The following is a 24804-nucleotide window of genomic DNA, read 5'->3' on the forward strand; positions in this document are numbered from 1 at the left end:
TGTTGTGTGTGTTAACAATGTTGGTGGCGTTTTCGCAGATATGGCTTCTCGTGATAAGGAGTTATTGATTAGTGGCAATAAATAGTAACCAAATCACCTAACCAAATCAAGTGCATTTTGTAATGTCAGAGGCATAAAACAGTGCACAGCAGGCTTCTGAATAAATAAAAATATACAATAAAATAAGATAAAAATAATCTAATAACAACAAGGCACTGGGAGCTGCTACAACAAGATAAGTTTGTCACTTAGCTGAAGGCTAGCCAGGCGCCATTTTGGAAGATGAGTTTGTCACTTAGCTGAAGGAGGGAGGCCCCCAATAAGTCACAATACGGTTGACACTATACAAAAAAGTGCAACATATTACAAAATAGTCTTATCATATACTGTAGATTGCTTTCATCTCTCTAAATACTCACCCAGCCAACATATAAATGCTTTTGCCACCAGAGCCGTGTTTCTCAGGTCCCACACATAAGGGTAAAGGTCATAGAGCACAGCCCTGTTGGCCCCACCCACTACACTGCAATGTAGTTGTGCTATGTCATCACAGAGGGACAGGAACCTGGAGGCCCGCCCATGCCACTCATCAATCTGAGGGCATTCATAGGGAAATAGGTGCAAAGTTACTTACATTCATCAATTAAACATTTCACAATTTCAATTTCAGCAAAATATATATACAAAAAAACATGGACTAACCCTCTGAGGTGGTGCCATATCGCCATTACAACTGACCAGCTGGCAGTTTGTTTTTAGCCAGGTCAGGTCCTGCAGCAGTTTCTGGGCAGAGAGACCATGCTCATGGGGCAGATAATGAAGACCAATCAGCAGCCGCACCTGGGACTCACTAAGTAGGCCCTTCCCACCATATGCAGCTTTCTGTCCCCTGCCTCCGCCTGAAGGTGCTCCAGTCTTGGATCCTGGAAGTTGTTTATTGGGTTGACTTGGCTGGTTTGACCTCTTCATTTCCCCTTCTCTTCCCTCCCTCTCTACCTTGACCATAGTTGGTGATGATGGGGGTGAGCTGGACTTCAGGGGGAAAACAGGAAGTTTGGCCACGGCAGAGGTTCCTATGAAAGTGAAAGGGCAGTCAGATCTGTCTGGAGTTTTGGGGTGAGATGCTTGAGCAGATAAACGTTGGTCTGCTTGTGTGCCCTGACGACCTGTAATGACAAAAAAAATTGTTATGATTTCAAGCACAAATATCTAACTGTGGCTAACAAAATTTTTTTGCAATCTTCAAAATTTTAGTTTGCAGTCAAAAGCGAACTTTAATAATGCAGTTATGGAACTTATTGATTTCATTTGTCAACGCAAATTTCATTAGTGAGTGAGTCCAGTTTAATGTGAACACACACAAGCACAGCAATCATCATGGTTTACCTGCTTGTAGTGGTTGATTGATTTCCTCCATCCAATCATGTAGTGCAGCTGACAGAGCTTCATCAGGACAGTATTCCCACTCTTTATCTAAAACATAAATAACGTGTTACTATGTATGAGGATGCAGCACAGATAAAAAAAAACACTTCTATTCTGTTAACTGTAGCTCACAAGTTTATTGAACAACTTTGTCCGGCCAACAAATGGAGCTTTAATTCCTACAAAGTAACACATTTTTAAAAAATAATATGATAATATGATGATAAAACTGTACTAGTTGCCAAGCAACATTTCTCTAGAAAGCAATGGGAGTAAATGCACATGGTTGGCAGAGCCAGTATTAGTTTAGTTACTTGTGACATCTCTTTGCTCAAAACATCTCAGTGCTACTTCTTCTTTCCTTCCAACATCCTATTTATACTTTTGCCTTTTAAGCCACCACCTTCCCTACATCCCTCACCTTTGTTCTCATTTTTTCCAGCTCTGTACCAGCTTCCCAGCGTATGAAGTGGGACATAGTTGGCTTCAAACTCGCAATTGGGGTTGAGTAACAAGCCTCTCAGGTGGCTCCTCAGCTGAAGCTCTCTGCCCTTAAATGGCCCCAGGAAGAGACGCCTAGAGTCATAGTCATTAGCGTGCAGGTTGTCCCAGATGAGCGGGGGACGCTGAAGGACAGACTCCACCTCAGCCAGGCAGTCTACAGACAGTCTCCTGGAAATTACCTTACTGCCTGTGGGAGTGAAGGGAAAAGGATGACACGCGTTGAACCCTAAAGTTTGACAAACAGACTTTGCCACATCAAAATCTGGAGCACAAGAGGTCTTAGTAATTACTTAGACCACTAACTTATATTATTATTATATATTATGTTAATCACATAATTTCATTTATATTCTTACATGTGCATGTGTCTCACCTGTCCATACCACTGTTATGTTGGGCAGCAGGTCCTCTCCAACAGTCTGCAGGTATGGAGACTTTGATACACTGGGAGAACACAGTGAACCACAGTACTCTGCAGAAGAAGAAGACAGAAAGAGAGCTATATTTCAGACAGGCAGTAAAAACTGCTCAGGTCAATTTTTTACCAAGTTCTGTGTTCCCTACCTGTGGGACAGAATAGGAAGATGGGTGGTTCCCCCAAGAACCGAAAGATTTCATTAGTTACAGTGACCTGAGCATGAGCAAATGAAGAAAAGGTCTCACTGTCAGCCTGACACATGGAGTGATCGATGTCATCAAAGAGAATGGCAAATGCCTGGCAACCTAGGTCAGATACCTTGAGAGAGAAATTCAGTTGTGTATCATAGAGGAGAAAAAACTGAAACTTAAACTTTAAAAAGTTGCATTGCTGCAATAAATATTATCTTATTGTGTCTCATACTTGTCTCAGCTTGCGTTTGAGTAGGGTCAGGTCACAGGCAGAAGAGAAGACAATATCCTGACCAGGCGAGAGGGCATAAACAAACCTCAGGCCTCTAGACTGGGCCTCTAATATGAGAGTACGCAACTGACCTAAAGGAGGAGGAAAGTAGAGGAGAATAAATGAAGATATGAAAAAATACTATGGTTGAAAAAACAGAGAATAAATCACAACAACCTTCTGATCAATAAATGCTTCTCTTTGATCTCACTTTCATGTAATCTATCAGGGAACTCAACTTGGCTCAAAATATAAAATCTTCTTGCATGCTGTCTGAAAGTTTTTATTTTTCCAAGGGCGTGGAGCGGAGATGTGGAGTGTGGGCGCAGCACATCAGGGCTGATCTGATGCATCAAACATCACTGGAGTTTCATAAGCAAGAAAGGAAGAAAGCAGACCTTAAAACAGAAACTAGAGGGTGCTTTGAAACAGAAGCTAAACAAATGTCTGTATTTGATGACCTGGCATGAGAACCCGTTGGATATTCATGGGATTAAGAACAAAATAAATGTCCATAACCTTTGGCTTTTGGATGAAGCTTGTTACTGAAATACCATGACCTGGATGACTGAGAACCTTCACAGACAACTCCCAAGATGTATATTTGATTAATAAATCTATTGTGTAAACAACAAAAGGAGCACAAATCTATTAAACATAAGTTCAACACTTTACAGAAAGATTGTTCTATTCCTGATCTTTAATTTAGCCCCTTAACTTTTATTATGGATAGATTAGATTAGATAAATCTTTATTGAACCCACAACAGGGAAATGTTCAATGTTACACCGCAGTAAATAGGAAAGACAAGAAGTATACAGTGCACAATAAAAATTAAACACGTTTCAAACATTTTAAGCTATAGAGAAAATACAATACAGCGCACACAGTGCACAAAATGGTTGGACATTTTATACATGTATTGCACATAATACCAACATTAATTATTTTCAGTTGACACAATTATACAATACAATTGATAAGATTAAAGTCAGAGAGAGTATTAGAGGCTGTATGTCTGCAAGAACCCCTTTATCCATTTATCGTCATTTCTATTTAGTCACCTGTAAGGCTGATCATTTCTGAGCATCAGTAATTCAATAATGAATTGAATGATTATTATTTTCCTGAAGCTTTTAGCCTAATAAATAATTTCCTGACCCTAAAGCAAAAACGTAAACATATTTTGGGTTATTTAATAATAAATTCACAAGGACATTATCAGTAAATAGAGACACTAAAATAGATATATAATATAAGATGCCATAAAAGCATTGTTCTAGTAGAGATGTTTTGTGTGGCTCTAAGCAGGACACAGATCACAGTATAAATACAGATAACAGGATTTTATTTATGCGCAGTGTTTGATAAACAGGTTGCGGTCTACAAAGAGGAAACCCTATCTATGCGTCTCTTTGAGTATAATATGGTGCATGTGTTCAGACACAAACAGCTGCTAAAGCTGATAAACAGTCCATTCAGCTGTTAACAGCTGACTCTGTCATAGGAAATGGTTATTGCTTCACAACATTTTAGAAGACAGGAAGTCTCATTCTACTTAAAACATATTTCCTTGTTTCCTCACTCCTTGCAGTGTTTCATTGCGTTTCTCGGTTCATCCCCGGTAGAGGGGGCTAAATATGCAAGGCAAACATGCAATGTTGGAAATGTGGATGCAATTTACAAGCTAGCAATGTACACATAGTCCCTGGTTTCCATGCCTCATTCTTCTTTGCCAAAGCATGGCAGAAATGGACATACTGGTATATATGTATTGACTAATTTAGGCTCAAAGTTGCTGATTCACATACATTGATTTGAAATGTATGTTATTTAGTAGGAAAAGTAGACAGACAGACAGACAGAGAGCAGATCGATCGATAGATAGATAGATAGATAGATAGATAGATAGATAGATAGATAGATAGATAGATAGAATCTTGTTACCTTCTTCTTCAGGAGAATAGACTTCTCTCCACAACAGTCTGTGTTTGAGGTCATCTTTTGGGCCGTACAGGTAGGTGTTTAACCCCCAATATTGCATCCTGGTACAGGAAGACATGGGTTGAGGACACAAAGGGAAGAAACATGTAATTGAAGTTGTAAGTAATCCCATTAATGAATCATCAAGAATATGGAACCACTGTATTAATCATGGGGCTCCATGGCAATCTTGGTTACAGGAGGTGATCTCCTGAACTATAGAGCATGATTCTAGAAGTGAAACAATATCTGCATTACAACGAATACAAACCATGAATATGGCTCTCTCTTGTTGGACACAACCCAGCTCCTGTCTTGCCTATAATTTATGGATGGACTCTCCCTACTCCATTTCCTGGACAGATGGCATGTAAGTCGCCTCCACAATGCTACCTCCCTCAAAAGCACAATCAGATACACTACGCATACATACTGTACACACATCCACAGCCCTACTCTGCTAGACTTATGCAACACTCAGTTTATGAATTGTACCTCCATCCCACACTGAGTCTAAAATCGACAATCTATAAATAAATCTGGATCCCACACATTCAGTTGCTGCTACACTTGAGTTTTGGAAATCAAATTAATCCCCATCACCTCTTCATAAATAATTAATGGCAAGTTTAACAAAGTGTTATCGCCATCAGTGCTTCTGTAAATGGATCATTAAGCATAAAGGGTATAGAAGCGTAAGGACACATTAAAGTAACTTTGCCATGGTTAGTAGATTGTATGTTTTTTTAATATGTAAAGTATTATATGATTTATCATAGGGAAAGAAACCACATGTAATAATGATTTTGTCCGTATCTTCAAGAGCAGTGGGAGCAATTTATCACCAGGGATGGAGTTAGCTGTTACTATTCACGGTTATACAACAAAACTTTGCCAGTTACCATCAGGGATTGATTTTTAAGAAGAGTGTCTTATCAAGAATTACTTTTTTCTCTTCTTACAACTAGATATACTGTACAGCGCAACAGTTCATAGCTACCACATTTTACCCCTCTAAGTGTGTTCATATTTTCATTTTTATGAATGTGATAAGGATTTCTTAAAATGTAACTTAGATTGTAATCTTTTAGAATTCTACTGTAGGTTACTGTCATGGAAATCAGCAGTTTCATGCTGAAAGAGCTTATTTCTCATTGTAAGCTAATGAAAACTGTTGGGACAGCCTTAGTTAATAAACTCTGAAAAGGGCATTTGAAATATGATTTTATCTTGTTTATCTATTTATTATGCAAACACAAACTCCACATTCTGTGGGCACCAACTGAAGTGTTTTTATGTTGAACACCATCCCAATGTAAGGCCTCTGCATGGGGGAAAAAATTGCTTAATAAAGAGCCATGAAGAAAATAGCAAAATCTTTTTTTCTATGTAAAGGCTTAAATGACCCAGAAAAATACATTCTGTGTTTGATGACATAAATATATTGATCCAAGTGAAAGGCAATGGGCTGAAAAACCTTTCCGAATCCTACATTAAAGGGCAACAGAGTATGTGAGAGCATGCAATCCAACATATTATTCTGGAGGAAAGTTCTTGTGCGTCTAAAAGTCTTGGCATTGATTTTCTGTTAGACACCATAATTACCAGTGCTGACATTTCTCCATTGGTACAGAGTTTAAATACCTGAGACTGAGGTTAGGCACAGTGGTGCCTCAAGAATGCTTATACATGATTAATGCTCTGTCGTGACCACCTTCCTGGTTAAGACAGGAACCTTTGTCAAAAATATGGGGAGTTTCCACTGGTGAAGTGCTGCCACACATTCCAATGAAACCCTCACACAGCGATTCCTGTGAAGTGAGCGTTCCAGACCGAGGGATGCAACCCAGCGTTGAAAACCCCTCATGAACAGATGGCCTAATGGTATAGCCACTATGTCCTAAAGGGTAACACATTCCCCATGCTGAAAATGCTCTCACTCTCTGCTGGCATTGTTGCTGCTAATGCTAATAGTAGACCTGTTGACTTCAACTGTTACAATTACGATTACCTCAGCCTTTATCATTACTCTGCTTCTCTCGCTAATTTATTTATTTATTAATTATTTAGCCAATCTTCACCCTAGTCTACCACTATTATTGGCATTGTAACCATAAGTATGTGTCTGTTGTTGTTCATGTAACAAGGACATATGTTGTTGTGGTAACAAGAACATATGTTGTTGTTGCTCTCTTTGCCTGTCTCTATCCTGCATCTCCTTCTATCCCATTTTCGGCCCATCCAGTCGAGGCAGATGGCTGTTCAACATGAGTCTGGTTCTGCTCGAGGTTTCTGCCTGTTAAAAGGAAGTTTTTCCTTGCCAATGTGCCGAATTGCTAAGTGCTACTCATGGTGGATTGATGTTGGGCCTCTCTTTGAATAACTTAACAAAGAGTCGGTCTAGACCTGCTCTTTCTGTAAAGTGTCTCGAGATAACCCTGGTTATGATTTGGCGCTATACAAATAAAATTTGATTGATTGATTGATTGATTGACAGGTGGGCTCTGAGCGAAACGGAGTCTGGAGACAGACCAGTGATTGTTTGACTTGGAGTCAGCACACACTTTCCCTGATTCACCCTGAACCCTAAACTCTCAGGTGTTGCAGGAGCAATTGGTCCCTTGTATCATCAGTGTACATGGCTATGCGTATGCCCTGCTGTCTGAGAGGAGCAACAGCCTCTTCTGTGCACAAATACAGAGAGAGAGCCAAGATAGCAGACCAAGTGGTGTGTTCAAAATGCCAGACTAAGTCTGTGTAAATTGAACAAATAAGATGTGTGTGGCCTGGACTGGTGTACTACACAAGATGGCATGGACAAAGCTTTGTGTCCACGCAATCTGTACCTTTAAGGTATGTGTGAGTTACCTAAACGGAAATGTGTTACCCCTTTTCCACCAACGCGAACCTGGTTCTAATTCAGGGCCGTGCTGGTTCAACTTGTGAACCAACTCGGAACCAGTTTGTTTTTCTGCCCGCTGGAGCCTGTGGAAGAGCCACGTCATGACGTCACTCTATACGTGACCGCTTTTCCCAGCAGCAACTTTCTCTCACAATAACAATGATATATATGGATATAAATGTGAAGCAGTGGTCGGCCGAGGAGACAAGCTGCCTCCTTGCAGTTTGGGTGACAGACCGGCGTGCCGACTCACCAGGGCTTTAAACTCGGTGACGGTCGTGGAGTCGATGGTGGTGGACTTGTTGCACTTTCAGAGCTCTACTGATAAAGGTAAGTTATGTTTTTGTTTGCCTTGTTAACAGACATGCATTACTAGGCTGTGTTTGGCATGCTACTCATTTTTAAATCGATGTTACATTAAACCCTGTAGTCATATTTGGGTAATGTTAGCTCACCAACAGCTAGCTAGCTAGTTAAAATCCATGTAGTATAAAGCTTGTACACGTGTATAAACGTTATTTAAAAAATAAAAATGAGAAAAGAGGCCCGTCTGTGATTCAGTACTTTTTTAATCAATAGAGAAACAAATAATGACAATATTAAACGCTTTAACACAAAAAGAACAGGTTTGTTAGACTGTGTAGTTTTGAGTAAGAAAAATGTAACTCGTCCCTTCTTATGTGAAGTTATCGCCATGTTCGCCACATATGTAGAAGTACACAGCAGGTTTCAGTCTGCCAGTATCTGAAAAAGGTTTCATGAGCCAACATTGCATTGGGTACGCCGGCGGGCCACCGATCAGGTAGTGTCCAACATCACAGCTGGAGATGGTCACTTTGTTTTGCCCCAGCAACTCCCTGTCACTGAGGGAATCCAGATGAGAGTGTTTAAGAACGCTGGCTTCGTGTACACTCCCTGGAAAACGTAGTAAAAAATGATTTATTTGTTTAATAGACACCAGTTTAATCGATGCTAAATAACAAGCTAAATCGAGCAAGCGGGCTAGCAGAGAGGCTAACAACATCTTACGTTCAGTCTTATTAAGAATAAAAATGGGTAGATAATTACCTTTCTTCTCATAAGAAGTCACCGTCCATGGAAAGCATGACGAGTAGCACAAATGTGTGGGGTAAGTTGTCTTTGGGATCTAATGTGATTTCGTAAAGAAGAGCAACATCGGCAAACATACCATGAAATCCTGGCTGTGTCACAGGGACTCCCTGGGGTTCCCTCAGCTCTCCTCCAATGGAGGAAGATAATTTCACTCTCTCCCTCATTTCACACCTACAGTAGGTGCGGAGGAAGGAGCATTCTGGGATATTGAGTCATTGTGGTGCTTTACTCCTTGTAGTACATTTTGGTCAGGCTTCTCATTTTCCATGTAGGCCACTCCTTTCTTTGAGCCACATGGTGAGGTCCCAAAAATATACTCATAGATTGTGCCTTAGAAGGCAAATCTCAGTAATTTCCTGTGAAGAGCATATATTGGTATGTTAATATATGCGTCCTTTAGGTCAACTGAAGTGAATCTCCCCCGGCTGTCCACCGCTGAAAGCACCTACAATGGATACGTGAGCATCAGAACCGGAGGCTCGGAAACCTTAGGTCCTGCCAATTATTTCAATTTGTACCACCTACCTAAACATTGTTGCAGACCAAGTACACCCCCTTCATGGAAACATTCCCCAATGGCAGTGGCGTCTTCAGCAGGATGATGCGCCCTGCGACACTGCAAAAATGTTTCAGGAATGGTTTGAGGAACACGTGTTCAAGGTGTTGACTCGGCCCCAAAATTCCCCAGAAATCAATCCAATTGAGCATCTGTGGGATGTGCTGGACAAACAATTCAGATCCATGGAGGCCCCACCTCACAACTTACAGGATATGCTGCTAACATCTTCACGTCAGATACCTCAGCACACCTTCAGAGGTCGAGTGGAGTCCATGCCTCAACCGTTAAAGGCTGTTTTGGCAGCAGAAGGTGGACCTACACAATTTTAGGCAGGTCATAATGTTATGGCTGATTGGTGTATACTTCTGCGTTAATGACCCTTCATGCTTGAGAGTAGAGTAATTATTCAAACTGCACTTTGCTCTGCTCCTGCTAAAATTTGCATGCCGAACTTGAATGCAATTCTCGTGAGATAGAATGCAAGCTTACACTTGTTTGCACTCTTTTCGTTGGTGATTACTATACGAGATGTGACTCAAAAATCGCCGTCATTATGTGTGTTGAATCTTTTGACAGAAGTAAATTTCCTGCTTAAGTCTGGTCTAAACATAAACCTGTAATTAGTGTCTTCAAATAGTCGGTGAAAAAACTTTCACTGTAACGGGTGGGTTTCAGACCCAAATGCAGCACACTTAAGGCACGCATCGTAGGTAATAAACTTTACTTTGATTCAGCAAGTACAGGCAGGTAATAAAACAGTTTAATATAAGGCTGAGAGCCATCAGAGCCTCTACACTTGGCTAGAGGCTCGGACTAGGTTCGCTGAACTGGGAGAAAGGTGAGGTTGTAAAGCACAGGGTGCATCTAATTGCTGGTGCAATACCTGACTCTTCCTCGGTCAGAAGGAATATGCGGGCATCCACGGACTATAGTCAATAACATTCTTTATTGTGTAATACCATGAAGGAACAGTAGAGGCATGTTTGTTGTGAATATAAGGGTGTGGTTCTGCAATAAGAAGTAAAATACAACAGAATATTACCAGGATTTAGTATACAAGTATACAAAAAATGCCACAAAATTAAATGGGGCTGTCTAAATATACTTATTCAGAATGGGCTAACCGCCAATCACTTAAAATCCACATTAAAGGTGGGCAGAAATGAGCAACAGAATTTAGCTGCAGTACTATAAACATTCCACAAGGTGGAGCTCCAACATAAGGAATGGAGCATGTCTATAAACTTTACATTGGATTGCACCTGTTAGCCAGGTATTACACTAATACAGACTTTACATGCAAACTTAAAGCTTTAAAGTACGAACCGGCACTGAATAATGTCCAACAAACAACCGAAATACCAACAGCTAGATGCAGTAAACAGACACAGGGCAGCACTGATATACTAGTGTTCACTACATGTGTTTGTAGCATTAGCTTAAGCTTGGCACGATATTAGCTGAATTGCTTAGACACACTGAGATTCACAAAACAGAAAGTGAAACTTAAACAGACTGAGCAGCGGGCAAGTGGCTCGCTGCTTTGGAGGCTGGAACAGACTAACGTAACTGCACTTGAAACAGCATCGCATGATGAAATAGGGCTGCTGGGAAATGTAGCTCTCCAATGATAACAGGGAGTTTTCGACAACCACCCCTGTATTTGTGTTGCAAAAACACATCCGACAAAGTCCCTGTTAAACTACGTGGTGATGTTATCCTCATCAGGCATCTTCGGCAAAACAATCAGCTTGACCACTGGTCGAGCGGAGGTACGGTCCAGGGAACATCTTGGTGACCTTGCCAACTGGCCACATGCCTCTCGGCAACTGGGAGTCCACTATCATAACTACCTCACCCACAGTGAGGTCATTCGTAGTACTTCGCCACTTCTGTCTTAGTTTTGCCTCCATCTTCGGCTGCAAAGCATAGACAACTGCTTTCGTGGAGCAATGGGGGATCTGGCCATTAGGAATGAGGTGCAGATGTCTCCGTGAGCATCTGTAACTCTCACGTAAGCTACAGATCCATAAGCCTTTTCCAATGCATTACAGAGGATATGCATTACAAAGGCCGAGGCTAAAGAGTCCGCACAGGATGGCATGAAGCACTGTGGTAGGGTGATACCTTGCCCTCTTGGTTGGAGTTGACTCTTGGGCTTTGTAGAATGTCAGCCAGAGCTCACAAGTGTCTGACCTTGCAGTGGTAGGAAGATGTGACACCACTTCAGGTACATTGTTGGCCCACTGTCTTATCTCAAATCCTCCAGCAGCTAATAGCTTCCTCATCTTGTCCATAAGTCAACTGCTGCAGGGAGTATAATTGTCCTCTCAGAACCATCGTCGAGCACTGCAAAGGTGTCCATGCTCTTCTTCCCGTTGTGGAGTTGAATCCAACCAACTTTCAACATCACTTTGCCAGAGTGACTAGAATGGTCAACACAGATAACAGTGGACACAGATAACAGTGGACACAGTACAGACGGTAAGGATATTAGGATTCTGCTCTCTGGCCTTAGCAAGGTTGTGCAGTATGAGTAGATGCTGTTCGCCACAAGTACTGCAGGCCTTCTTCAATGTGCAGTTGACAGGGGAGTGCTTCCGTCCACATCGCCAGCACTCGTTATTCTCCCTGATCCAGGCAGCAATAGCAGTGATGTCTAGCTTAGCAAAATTGCACTTAGGTAATGTTCGGTCCCTTCACAGAAAGAACAGTAGGGCTTATAGCAGCCCTTAGCAGGTAGTTGTGATGCAGCTGGGTCCATAGTAAATGGCAGTAGACTTGCTTTTGCTCTAGGTGGCTTGAAATCCTTCCGTTCAGAGTACTGCTTGTCTGGGGTGTACAACTCTGTGGCCTGCCTGGACACCTGTATGGGTTGGGACTTAAGCTCTAACCATTCTGCAAGGTCAAAGAGGGTGTAAGCGCGATTAGATTCAGTTCGTATGATGCCTCAGTTAAGACAGTACTCAGCAAAGTTGTCTCGATGACCTGATGGCAGTTTAGCTAGTAGTCGGTCCATGTGGGAGCCACAATGCAGCTCACTCCCTACACTGTGTTAAGCAGTCCCACTAGACCGGCCACAGCCAGGGCGAAGTCTTCAAAAGCTTGAGCATCACCTGCTTTTATAGGCAGGGAGTGCAGGATTGAACCGCCTGGGCTGTCCATACTTCAGCTCAAGAGCCTGCATAGCACTGGTGTAGGGGGCAGGGTCATGTATGTAGTGTTTAGCAACTTGGTATGCACTGGAAACTTTGAATGATCTAAGATCTCATATTTGTAGTCTGTGCCTGTGAGGCCCAAGCACACTGTCCAGTCCTTTCTTTAGCAAGGCGAAGTCACTCTCTTTTCCTGAGCTGAATACTGTGAGTTTAGGTTTAGGGATGCCATAGGAAGATGCAATCATCATCTCCAACATGTTGTAGTTTGGGCCCTCAAGATCAGGTGGCTGTTAAGCATGTGCTAGCAACGGACCATACTGAGACACAGGTGGTTGCAGTGCATGTGGCGCAGGCTAAGGTGGCGCACACAGAGGCTGTGGGGGCACTGGATGCAGACTAAACTGATGCACAAGTTGTTGCAGTGCATGTGGCGCACACTGAAGGCTGCACATACTGTGGTTGTTGATGCACTGGACAGATCGGAGCTTATTTATATAGCACTTTTCAAAACAGCAGTTCCAAAGTGCTTCACAGTTAATAACAGAAATGCATAAAAGCAGCATGAAGACAACTAAAATAAAATTAAAATGCACATTATAAAAATGGAAGAAGATACTCCACAGTAAAAGCAATGAAAATAATAATAATAATAAAAAATTATTAAAAGGCAAATCCAACCAATGACATTGCAATCAAGAAACTTATTAAAACGCCAGCATGTATAAGTGGGTTTTTAAAAGGTTTTTAAATTGTGGAACAGACTCATCCAACCTGACATGAGGGCTAAGGGGTAAGTCGGCTAGAATAGGGGTAATATGCTCTCTTCGTCTAGTGTTTGTCCAAAGCCTGGAAGTGGTGTTTTGCACCAATTGCAATCTACCAGTTGCAGATTCACTAAAACAAGAAAAAAGGGCGTTACAATAATCCAGTCGGGAAGAGATAAAAGCATGGGTGATTTGCTCTACGATGCTCTTGGGCAAAGTTGAACAGATTTTAGAAATATTCCTGAGTTGTAAAAAGCAAGTCTGAACCAATTTGCTTATGTGATGGTAAAAACTCAAGTTATGATCAAAAACAACACCAAGATTCCTAGAATATGGTTTTACATTCCCTGCTAAATGCCCGAGGTTTGGACTCTTGTTATTTCAAATTTGGTCTGGGCCAATGACCAAGATTTCAGTTTTGTCCGTGTTTAGTTCTGTGTTCTGTGACATCCAGTCTTTGATAGCACTAAGGCAACAGTGTAGAGTATCAAGGTTTTTAAGGTCGTAAGATTTGAATGAAACACAGGGCTGGGTGTCATCTGCATGAGAATGGTAGGCAACAATCTTTAACTGCCAAATAACACGACCTAGGGGGAGCATATACAAATTAAACAAGATTTGACCAAGGATTGAACAAAGGTCACTACATAATTGTTGTTTGAAGGGAGCAGAGACATGGCAGTGAGTTAATTGGTCCCAAATCCAATGAGAGGGAGGAAATGGAACCCAAGCAGTACAGGAATCAAAGGAAGCTCTAAGGCATACAGAGATTGTCAGCAACAGGCAGCAAGGCCTCGGAGGCTTGGGGCTTAGCTCGAGTAAACCAATGTGGAACTGGTAATGGAGCAGGTTTGTCAACAAGCAGAAGTTGTAAGGTGTACTAAGGCTGTAGCTCAGGCTAAGCTGGGACAGTGGATGAACTGGGAAAGTGTAGAAAAGGGGAAGCTTAGCTGGAGGGGCCTGTGGAGTATGGAGGATAGTCGTATCAAATTCCCGATAGGTGCTACTTATGATGTGTTGCCATCGACCCAGAACCTAAAACGTTGGGTAGAGGGGGACCCATCGCGCACATTGTGTTCAGAGACGGCCACCTAAGGCATATTCTGTCAGGTTGTGAGATTAGTCTGTTGCAAGGTAGGTACACATGGCGACATAACCAGGTTTTGAACAGTTTAGCAGCAGAAGGTAGAAGGCAACAGGTGAATTTAGGATGCAATCAGGTGGCGTCAGGTGAGCGTCATTTCCTGTTTTCTCGCTGCTACTGTGTTGTCCTGTGCTGTTTGTAGCTGCTGCTAGAGCTCGAGCTAAATCGATTAATCTGCTGTAATTATCATCACTGTGGTTATTCAGCTGCTGTGTACTTAAACAGACACTAGTTTTCATCAAGCACTCTCGTTGTTGCATTAGCGTCATATCTGCTAAACCATTAACTTTATACTCGCTTAGCCGTTAGCTTAGCAGCTAGCTTAATCAATTGAAATGTCTTCTCCTTCTCCCTCCTGCTCTCCTGATCTGCCCTGTTCGGTGTGTCAGATGTTTAGCTCTACCTCGACCTCCTTTACGGATAAGGGTACTTGTATGAAATGTAGTATTTTTGGAGCTATGGAGGCGAGGATCACGGAATTAGAGACGCGGCTCCGCACCTTGGAAAACCAAGCATCGCTAGCTGCTGTAGTCAGCAGCAAGCCCCCAGGGCCAGTAGCCGGTGCGGGCCGACCTAGCGTAGTTTCTTCCCCGGCAACTCCCGAGCAGCCGGGATGCAGTGGCTGGGTTACTCTCAGAGGGAAGCATAGCCGCAAGACGAAGCACACGGTTCACCACCAACCACTTCACGTTTCGAACAAGTTTTCCCCACTCAGCGACACACCCGCTAAGAAACCAACTCTGGTTATTGGCAGCTCCATAGTCAGAAACGTGAAGTTAGCGAAGCCAGCGGCCATAGTGAAATGTATTCCTGGGGCCAGAGCGGGCGACATCGAGTCAAATTTAAAACTGCTGACAAAGGATAATCGTAAATTTGATAAGATTGTAATTCATGTCGCCGTTAATGACTCCCGGTTACGTCAGTCGGAAGTCACTAAAATTAATGTTGAGTCGGTGTGTGCATTTGCAAAGACGATGTCGGACTCCGTAGTTTTCTCTGGACCCCTGCCCAATCTGACGAGTGATGACATGTATAGCCGCATGTCTTCATTCAACCGCTGGCTGTCGAGGTGGTGCCCAGCAAACGATGTGGGCTTCATAGATAACTGGCAGACATTCTGGGGAAAGCCTGGTCTTATCGGAAGAGACGGCATTCATCCCACTTTGGATGGTGCAGCTCTTTTGTCTCGTAATATGGCTAAGTTTGTTAGTCGTAAAACCTGACAAACCAGAGTTGAGACCAGGAGGCAGAGCTGTAGTCCTACACACTCCTCTGAGCTTCCCTGTGAGCAGTTTCCCAGCCACAATGTTAATGTTATAGAGACTGTGTCTGCCCCCCAACCCAGGCCTTTTATTACAGTTAATTCAAACTCAAATAAAAAAGGAGTAAATCAAAAAAATTTAATAAAAATTAAAACAACAACCAAAGTTATGCCAAAAAAATATGAGAATTAAATGTGGTCTGTTAAATATCAGATCCCTGTCATCTAAAGCTCTATTAGTGAACGATCTGATATCAGATTATCATATTGATTTATTCTCTTTAACTGAGACTTGGCTGTGTCAGGAAGAATATGTCAGCTTAAATGAATCCACTCCTCCCAGTCATCTTAATACTCATATTCCTCGAGACACTGGTCGAGGTGGTGGAGTGGCAGCTATCTTCAGTTCTAGTCTTCTAATCAAACCTAGACCAAAACTTAGTTTCTGCTCTTTTGAAAGCCTTGTTCTGAGTTTTTCACACCCAGCCTGTAAAACTTTACAGCCTGTTTCATTTTTGATAGTATACCGCCCTCCTGGCGCATACTCTGATTTTCTAACTGAATTCTCAGAGTTTTTATCAGATTTAGTCCTGAGTTCAGATCAAATAATTATTGTAGGGGACTTCAATATTCATGTTGATGTTGATAATGATAGTCTTAGCATGGCATTTATGTCCCTTTTGGACTCTATTGGTTTCACTCAAAGTGTAAACCAGCCTACTCACCGCTTTAATCATACCCTCGACCTTGTTCTAGCTTATGGCCTTGAAACCGAAAACTTAATTGTCTTCCCACAAAATCCTCTTTTATCAGATCACTATTTAGTAACATTCGATGTCCTATTAACCGACTACTCTCCAGTTAACAAAATTGTACTCACAAGATGTTTGTCTGATAGGACTGTAGCTAAATTTAAGGAAACAATTCCAGCTGCTTTTAATTCTTTACCATATCTGTTTACTACAGAAAGCTCTTATGCTAATGTTAGTCCCTCTCAGCTTGATCAGTTTGTTGATAGTACTGCAGGTTTGCTGAGAAGTACTCTAGACTCGATTGCCCCCTTAAAAAAGACTGTTTTTCTCCAATTGACATTCCTGAGCTAAATTCTCTGATATCTTCGTCTAAACCATCAACCTGTCTTTTAGACCCGATTCCAACCAAGCTGCTTAAGGAAGTCTTTCCCTCAATTAGCACTTCTTTACTAGATATGATCAATATGTCTTTATCGACGGGCTGTGTTTAGCTGTAATTAAGCCACTTCTTAAAAAGCCTACCCTAGATTCAGGCACCTTAGCTAACTATAGACCTATATCTAACCTTCCTTTTATCTCAAAGATCCTTGAGAAAGCAGTCGCTAATCAATTATGTGACTTTCTTCATAACAACAGTTTATTTGAGGACTTTCAGTCAGGATTTAGAGTCCACCATAGCACTGAGACAGCACTTGTGCGAGTTTCAAATGATCTACTTACTGCTTCAGACAGAGGACTTCTCTCTGTACTCGTCCTGTTAGATCTTAGTGCCGCTTTCGACACGATAGACCATCACATCCTGTTACAGAGATTAGAAAATTTAATTGGCATTACAGGATCTGCACTAAGTTGGTTTAAATCTTATCTATCAGATCGATCTCAGTTTGTTAATGTTCATGATGTGTCCTCTATGCAAACCAAAGTTAGTCATGGAGTTCCACAAGGTTCTGTGCTCGGACCGATTCTTTTTACCTTATATATGCTTCCTCTTGGTAATATCATGAGGAAACACTCCATTAATTTTCATTGTTATGCAGATGATACTCAATTATACTTATCTATGAAGCCAGACGAAACCAATCAGCTATCTAAACTAGAAGCATGCCTTAAGGACATAAAGATCTGGATGACTAGAAACTTTCTGCTACTTAATGCAGACAAAACTGAAGTTATTGTGCTCGGCCCAAAACACCTTAGAGATTCTTTCTCTAATGATATAGCTGCCCTAGATGGCATCAGCCTGGCATCCAGCACTACTGTTAGGAATCTGGGAGTTCTATTTGATCAGGATATGTCCTTCATCTCCCACATAAAACAAATATCAAGGACAGCCTTCTTTCATCTTCGCAACATAGCAAAAATCAGACACATCTTGTCTCAAAACGATGCAGAAAAACTAGTCCATGCATTCGTTACTTCCAGGTTGGATTATTGTAACTCGTTACTATCAGGCTGCCCTAATAAGTCACTAAAAACTCTGCAGCTGGTACAAAATGAACTAGGAAGAGAGATCACATCTCTCCTGTATTAGCCTCTCTGCACTGGCTTCCTGTAAAATCTAGAATAGAATTTAAAATCCTTCTTCTTACTTACAAAGCTCTTAATGGTCAGGCACCATCATATCTTAAAGAGCTCATAGTGCCATATTACCCCTCTAGAACATTGCGCTCCCAGGATGCAGGCCTGCTTGTGATACCTAAAGTCTCCAAGAGTAGTGTTGGAGGTAGAGCCTTCAATTACCAGGCCCCCCTCCTCTGGAACAATCTACCAGTCAAGGTCCGGGAGGCAGACACCCTCTCTTCTTTTAAGAGTAGACTTAAAACTTTCCTCTTTGACAAAGCTTATAGCTAGGGCTGGCTCAGGCTTGGACTAGCCCATAGTTATGCTGCTATAGGTTTAGACTGCCGGGGGGATCTGACACACCAAGCTTCTCTCTCTCTCTCTCTCTCTCTCTCTCTCTCTCTCTCTCTCTCTCTCTCTGTCATATCAATGCAGCTCATTAACTCTGTATCTTCTGGTCCCATTAACATTACTAACCACATATCTTCCCGGGAGTTCTTGTGCTCCCTTGTCTTGAAGGTTCCTGAGGATCGTTGCTGCAGACCACCTGCTGCTGTGGACCTGCTCGACTGCAACAACTACTAACATCAGCCTTCCCCATAGTATCATTATTGTTGCTGCTAATGCTAAATAGTAGACCTGTTGACTTCAACTGTTACAATTACGATTACCTCAGCCTTTATCATTACTCTGCTTCTCTTGCTAATTTATTTATTTATTTATTTATTTATTTATTTAGCCAATCTTCACCCTAGTCTACCACTATTATTGGCATTGTAACCATAAGTATGTGTCTGTTGTTGTTCATGTAACAAGGACATATGTTGTTGTGGTAACAAGAACATATGTTGTCGTTGCTCTCTTTGCCTGTCTCTATCCTGCATCTCCTTCTATCCCATTTTCGGCCCATCCAGTCGAGGCAGATGGCTGTTCAACATGAGTCTGGTTCTGCTCGAGGTTTCTGCCTGTTAAAAGGAAGTTTTTCCTTGCCAATGTGCCGAATTGCTTAGTGCTACTCATGGTGGATTCATGTTGGGCCTCTCTTTGAATAACTTAACAAAGAGTCGGTCTAGACCTGCTCTTTCTGTAAAGTGTCTCGAGATAACCCTGGTTATGATTTGGCGCTATACAAATAAAATTTGATTGATTGATTGAAAAGAGTGCAATTTGTCTGTGAAGGGGAGAAATGTAAAGGAGGTAGGGGTTTAAGCAGACAAGAGTCAGGCCACCTAAAGGGTGCTAATGATTGGGAGATGCAGATAGACTTGGGAGGAAGACTTGTTCTTCCACAGGAAATAGTTTGCTCTCACTTGAGGCCACAGTGTTATGGTCTGCGAGTCAGCGGTTTATTTTATAGAACTGATGGTGCCCTGGGAGGACTCAGTGGAGAAAACATATGAAAGGAAAAAGCTTAAATGTACAGATTCGGCAGCAGAAGCTGAACAGCAAGGATGGAAGGTTATGGTTTGTCTGGTAAAAGTGGGATGTAGAGGGTTAATAGCACGATCAACTATCTCATTACTGGGAGAAATGGGACTATGTAGACAGTCTGTGTAAGGCAGTAAAGAAGATGTCAGATGAAGCAGTTAAAACAAGTCAGTGGATTTGGATGAGGAGAAATAATGTCAGTTAGGGACCAAAAGAAATGTAATAGTAATCCTTCTTCTATGCTGTTCCTTCTTCATAACGTTGGCATCAGGAATAGTTGCATTGTTTTTGTTGCGGTGCAATTGTTCAGGATTTGATAGCACAAGGTTTTGATGGGCGGTGAGAGCTAGCATCAAGGGGAGTGGCTCTGGGACGCCAGAGCTAACTGTTGAGGCTCCCTGAGGTGTCATGGGCCTAACTTGACGAAACACTGGTGAAGGGAGGTGCCCGCTTGATAACCCTGTTGATGAGCTGGCATCTAACTACTACTTTGAGTTGTAGGGGCCGTTAAAAGCCATGTGGTAGGGTAGGTAATACCTTACTTGGGGTTAGGGTTACCCCCTACCCTTGCCTTAATCCCCCATCTTCCTTGCTCTCTCTTCTCTCCTCTCTTCCCTCATGAAAGTGAGGACGTACGGGGAGGTAGAACGTACAGCCTGATCCAGCCGAGGTGAGTGCTAGCAACGGACAGGGCACCTCACCCTGGCTCTGCCTTCCCTGTCCTCTTTCTAACACACCACTCTCTACAAACTCTTCTCTCTGTCCTTGTCCTTCTATTTTTATCTTTTGTGTTTAAAACACTATTGTATCACTACCTGCAGCTCATATGAACAGAGCCTGGATCTGTTGAAGTTGGCAAGGCTGCTTGGGTCGCAGTGATGACTAAGGGCCATGTGGTAGGTTAATTATAAGTATTGGGATGAGGGCACAAGGGGAAGGGTTTCTTCACTGAGCGCTTATCTTTATCATTAGGACACAAGTATCTTATGTTCAATCAAATTCAGAGCTAGCCTAGCTAGTGACTGCTGTGAATAGGGCAGCTGACAGGCAGTATATATCTCAACCCAAACAATTTTGGATGGCCTGTAACAAACAATACATGTGTTAAATGGGGCGCCCTGCGAGCTAGTTCAGGCAGACAACTCAAGCTGCACTGATTTAATAACTGATATACGTCACTTCCACTTAACTTGACAAAAACTTCCTCCCAATTGGGGGTCTATTTAAGCTGCAAGATTTCCTGTCTCTCCCTCTGCTCTGTCATTGCCATCACTGCCCTGCACAAGTACTGCGCTCTTACTTTCAGACCCACCACCACCACAGCATCCACCTGCAGGCCCCGAATGGGGGCGTTAAGATATTAGCTCATCACTCCTCAATTTCTGCATGGAAAATAAATCAGCGAGGAGTGATGAGGTCAGAGCCTAGACGCTACACAAAAGCTATGCTGCAGCAATAAACATTTCAAACTATAACAATGTGAGTTGTCTGACTGAACTATTAAAGTAACTCAATTAGCAATAAAAATATAACAAACAAATTAGCTTTTTTTCACTTTAAAGCAAAATGTTTTGGCTGTACAAAAATAAAATAAGGTATTAGGAAAAAGAATAATGATTTGTGAGAAAGTATCCATGATTAGAAAATACATTGCACTGATTCAGACCTGTAAAGGTAGCTTAAATATCTGTGTATTAGATATTGTTACTTCAAAAAGTACTGAGGAGCTTATTACAAGTATCTATAGATGGCCAGCAGTCCGGGGAGTGGATATAAAGAAAGAAAGATGATTTCAAGTGAAGGCACTTTCCTGATTTTGAATGACAGTAGTTCATTACTTTAAGAGATGGTACCGATATGTTAAATTTTGGGTTTGACCCATGGCAATCTCCAATCAAGACGCTTTAGAGGAGTAGGAGGTGATGTAACTAAATCAAGATACTGCAATCTGCAGTCATGCTAGCAGCTCTGTGGGATTAAGCGCTCAATGATTATGCCAACATGAGGTCCTGAGTCTGTTTGGTTTCACTCTGCATAAGGTTGGATGGATACTTCATGCCAGGGAGAAGTGATCTGCTACAGATGCTGCACTCGTTTTTTGAGTTTGAGTAACTCTCCCACAGTCAATTGGAGCTCCCTCATCTGATATTGAATGCCTTTCCAGCATTCCTCCATCCTTTGGCAGCCAAATTCACTCATGTCCTGCTGCTTGGTGAAGTTGGGATCCAACAATTCTGAACCGTGTTCCTTATGCATGGTAGGTGGTGGTGTGTGACGACGTGTTGGATGGAAAAACTCATAGTCTTCCAGATGTCTGGGGATTTGACGGATCCGGCTGGGACGGGGACTTTGTGGTTAATTCCAATCTCTGGATGCAGTCATGTTGTCTGAATACAGGTGAAGCAAATCCGGCTCGAAGGACCACTTTGTAAAGCACAGGGTGCGTCTAATTGCTGGTGGAAGTGCAACATCTGACTCTTCCTCGGTCAGAAGGAATACGTGGGCAACATTCTTTATTTTATACTACCATGGAACTGTAGATGTATGTTTGTTGTGAATATAATGGTGTGGTTCTGCAATAAGAAGTAAAATACAACAGAATATTACCAGGATGTAAAGTATACAAAAAATACCACAAAATTAAATGGAGCTGTCTAAATATACTTATTCAGAATGGGCTAACCGCCAATCACTTAAAATCCACATTAAAGGTGGGCAGAATTGAGCAACAGAATTTAGCTGCAGTACTATAATCATTTTACAAAGTGAAACTCCAACATAAGGACTGGAGCATGTCTATAAACTTTACATTGGATACCACCTGTTAGCCAGGTATTACGCTAATACAGACTTTACATGCAAACTTAAAGCTTTAAAGTATTAATCCGCACTGAATAATGTCTAACAAACAACTGAAATACCAACAGCTAGATGCAGTAAACAGACACAGGGCAGCACTGATATGCTAGTGTTCACTGGATGTGTTTGTAGCATTAGCTTAAGCTTGGCACGATATTAGCTGAATTGCTTAGCATACTACAACAGTTTGAAAGTGCCAAAATAACAGTAGATAGTTTGAACCAATTGACAAATGATACACATGCAACTGGTAACTACTTACATTCATATAGAAGCACACCGATCTTCACAAAACTGTTTTACCTCGCTCATGTTACTTTTATGATCGAAATTAAGTCTATTTGTGTCATTTTTATCAAAACAGGAAATAAAGTTTATTTGGCGAGTAATTCTGTCATGTATCTTTTTTTTATCTGTCAAAAAGATTGTCATCCACGATCGATAAACTTACTGGACACACACACATACATACTGACATTCGCTGGTCCCTCCTGTAAATGCACTGATTGAGGTGTGACGTTTTCTGTTAAATACTGACCTCTTTATTCTGTTTTAAAAGATTTTAGGTGCAGCTGTGTAGTGTCGGTCATTAGTCAGGTTGGATCTTTTTGACACGTAATAACAAGCCTCCTTCATGCGCAGCTCACCTGCTGCTGTGAAAATGAGATCCCAGGTGAAAAACTTTTTGGGGTAACTTTGTAAAGCGTACAGCTCCTGATGGATGTAAACAGAGCAGATACATGTCGGAAGAGATATGTAGAAAGAGCCTCTGTGTGCAGTTACAGCAGAAGGTGTGTGGGGAGAAAAAACTGAAGAGAAGCAAGGTGAGCAGGTTAAAGTAGTTTTGTGAACAAACACTTATATATGGTAGAGAAGAATGAAGCACAGTTATAATGGAAATACGATATAACTTTCTTTAAATAGGGTGATGTATTGTTCGCTGCTATACCCCCCGTCACTTGCTCACCATTTCTCCCGACATGATACTAGGTCGCTGGCAGGAGAAAGTCGGGGTAAAGTCGGGGTAAAAAAATCGGCTGTTTGCATTCACACATGCAGGCCACCCAGATAATGTCAGGAAATGTCTCATACAAGGTGACTCTTCATGACGTAAAGGCTTGTCACAACTGTTGGAGCAGCTGAGAAATCCACAGGTTCTTCCCAATGTCCTTTAGATCATTATCAACAGTAAGGAAATTGTTCACTTCTTAGGACATCTTGACGCCACCGCAGTAATGGTGGCTTGTCAATTTCCAGTAATTCCCTGGATTTGCATGTAACAAAATGCAGCATCTGCTCCATCGCGCCCCCCGTCATCTCTGGCTGAGCCTCAGAAGTGAGGATGAGACTGCCTGACACTAAAATACAGGCATACAACTGGGTTCAGCCCACAGGAATCAGATCCTTTTCTTCTGACCTCACACTATCCACATCCTCACTGACGAAGTTAGTAACACATATGTGACACCTGTGGTAATGTATTTACAGCACAGTACATGCAATCTTGCAGACACCAGGTTTATTCTAAATTACTGTGAAAGTGGTGATAGACTTACCATTGAAAGAGAACTTTCCTCTGATCCATAGACCAAGGCCTCCCATAGAAACCTGCAAAGTAAAAATAAAAGGAAAGTAGTGGATAGTAGAAATGTACACCTTTACATATATTAGTTCCCTGAAATAATATCCATCCATCAATTATCTATACAGCTTATCCAGTTCAGGGTTGCAGGGGGGCTGGAGCCAATCCCAACTGTATTTGGGCGAGAGGCGAGGTACACCCTGGACTGATCGCCAGTCAATCATAGGGCTGACACAAAGAGACAGACAACCTTTCATGCACATTCACACCTACGTGCAATTTTGGGGTCACCAATTAACCTAACGAGCATGTCTTAGGGGTGGGTGGATGCCGGAGTACCCAGAGAGAAACCACGCATGCACATGAACCTTCTAGCTGTGAGGCAACAGCGCTAACCATTGCACCACTGTGCAGCACCCCTGAAATAATTAAATACTTAAAGTATTCTTACATGCATAAGGCCATGCAGGAGGCCATGCACACTTATATAACTGATCTGTCTATAATAATGTGCTTTTATGGTTGGTGGAAATCCTTTTTATATAGTACATTTCTTTTTTATTGATCATTACTGTGTGTAATACATATAAGTTCAACTGTGTAAGCTCATAAAGTCAGTGTAACTACCAATACTTTCCATGTTCAAAAAGCATTGTTTATATAGTAATTCCATTGCATATGGCTTTCTGTAGTATTTTTTGGTTTGGATCTGTGTGAATGTGTGTACAGTAAATGGGTCATTGTGAGGTAAATAAGATTCACTACAACAAACTGCTTCCTGCCTGTGAATACTTGAATTTTGGTGTGCATGGGAATGACATCTACCTGTGTGCATGTGTGTACAACAGAGAGTGCTTCACAGTAAGCCAACTCGATTACTAACTCCTAAAGTTTGGTGTTTTTGACTGGTGTTGACAAAAAGCATTTAAA

At 41.9% G+C, this 24804-nt stretch overlaps 1 protein-coding gene across 4 annotated transcripts in view; it reads right to left on the reverse strand.

Moving 5' to 3' along the window:
• LOC138600408 (protein O-GlcNAcase) overlaps positions 1-24804 on the reverse strand; it is a 69083-nt gene that overhangs the window by 35828 nt on the left and 8451 nt on the right. For 2 of the 4 annotated variants that reach the window (XM_069671827.1, XM_069671825.1), the window contains exons 2-10: positions 23849-23900; positions 4757-4854; positions 2771-2901; positions 2494-2665; positions 2303-2401; positions 1847-2116; positions 1387-1473; positions 703-1166; positions 420-594 (exon numbers count right to left, since the gene is read on the reverse strand). In XM_069671827.1, the coding sequence (XP_069527928.1) occupies positions 420-594; positions 703-1166; positions 1387-1473; positions 1847-2116; positions 2303-2401; positions 2494-2665; positions 2771-2901; positions 4757-4854; positions 23849-23900 (1548 nt within the window). The remainder of the gene's footprint in view (positions 1-419; positions 595-702; positions 1167-1386; positions 1474-1846; positions 2117-2302; positions 2402-2493; positions 2666-2770; positions 2902-4756; positions 4855-23848; positions 23901-24804) is intronic. The other 2 variants (XM_069671826.1, XM_069671828.1) reach the window with 2 other exon arrangements.

Source organism: Semicossyphus pulcher, unplaced genomic scaffold (genome assembly GCF_022749685.1).
Source record: "Semicossyphus pulcher isolate SPU_LCO1_2020_fin unplaced genomic scaffold, fSemPul1.0.p SCAF_21, whole genome shotgun sequence".
NCBI lineage: Eukaryota > Metazoa > Chordata > Actinopteri > Labriformes > Labridae > Semicossyphus > Semicossyphus pulcher.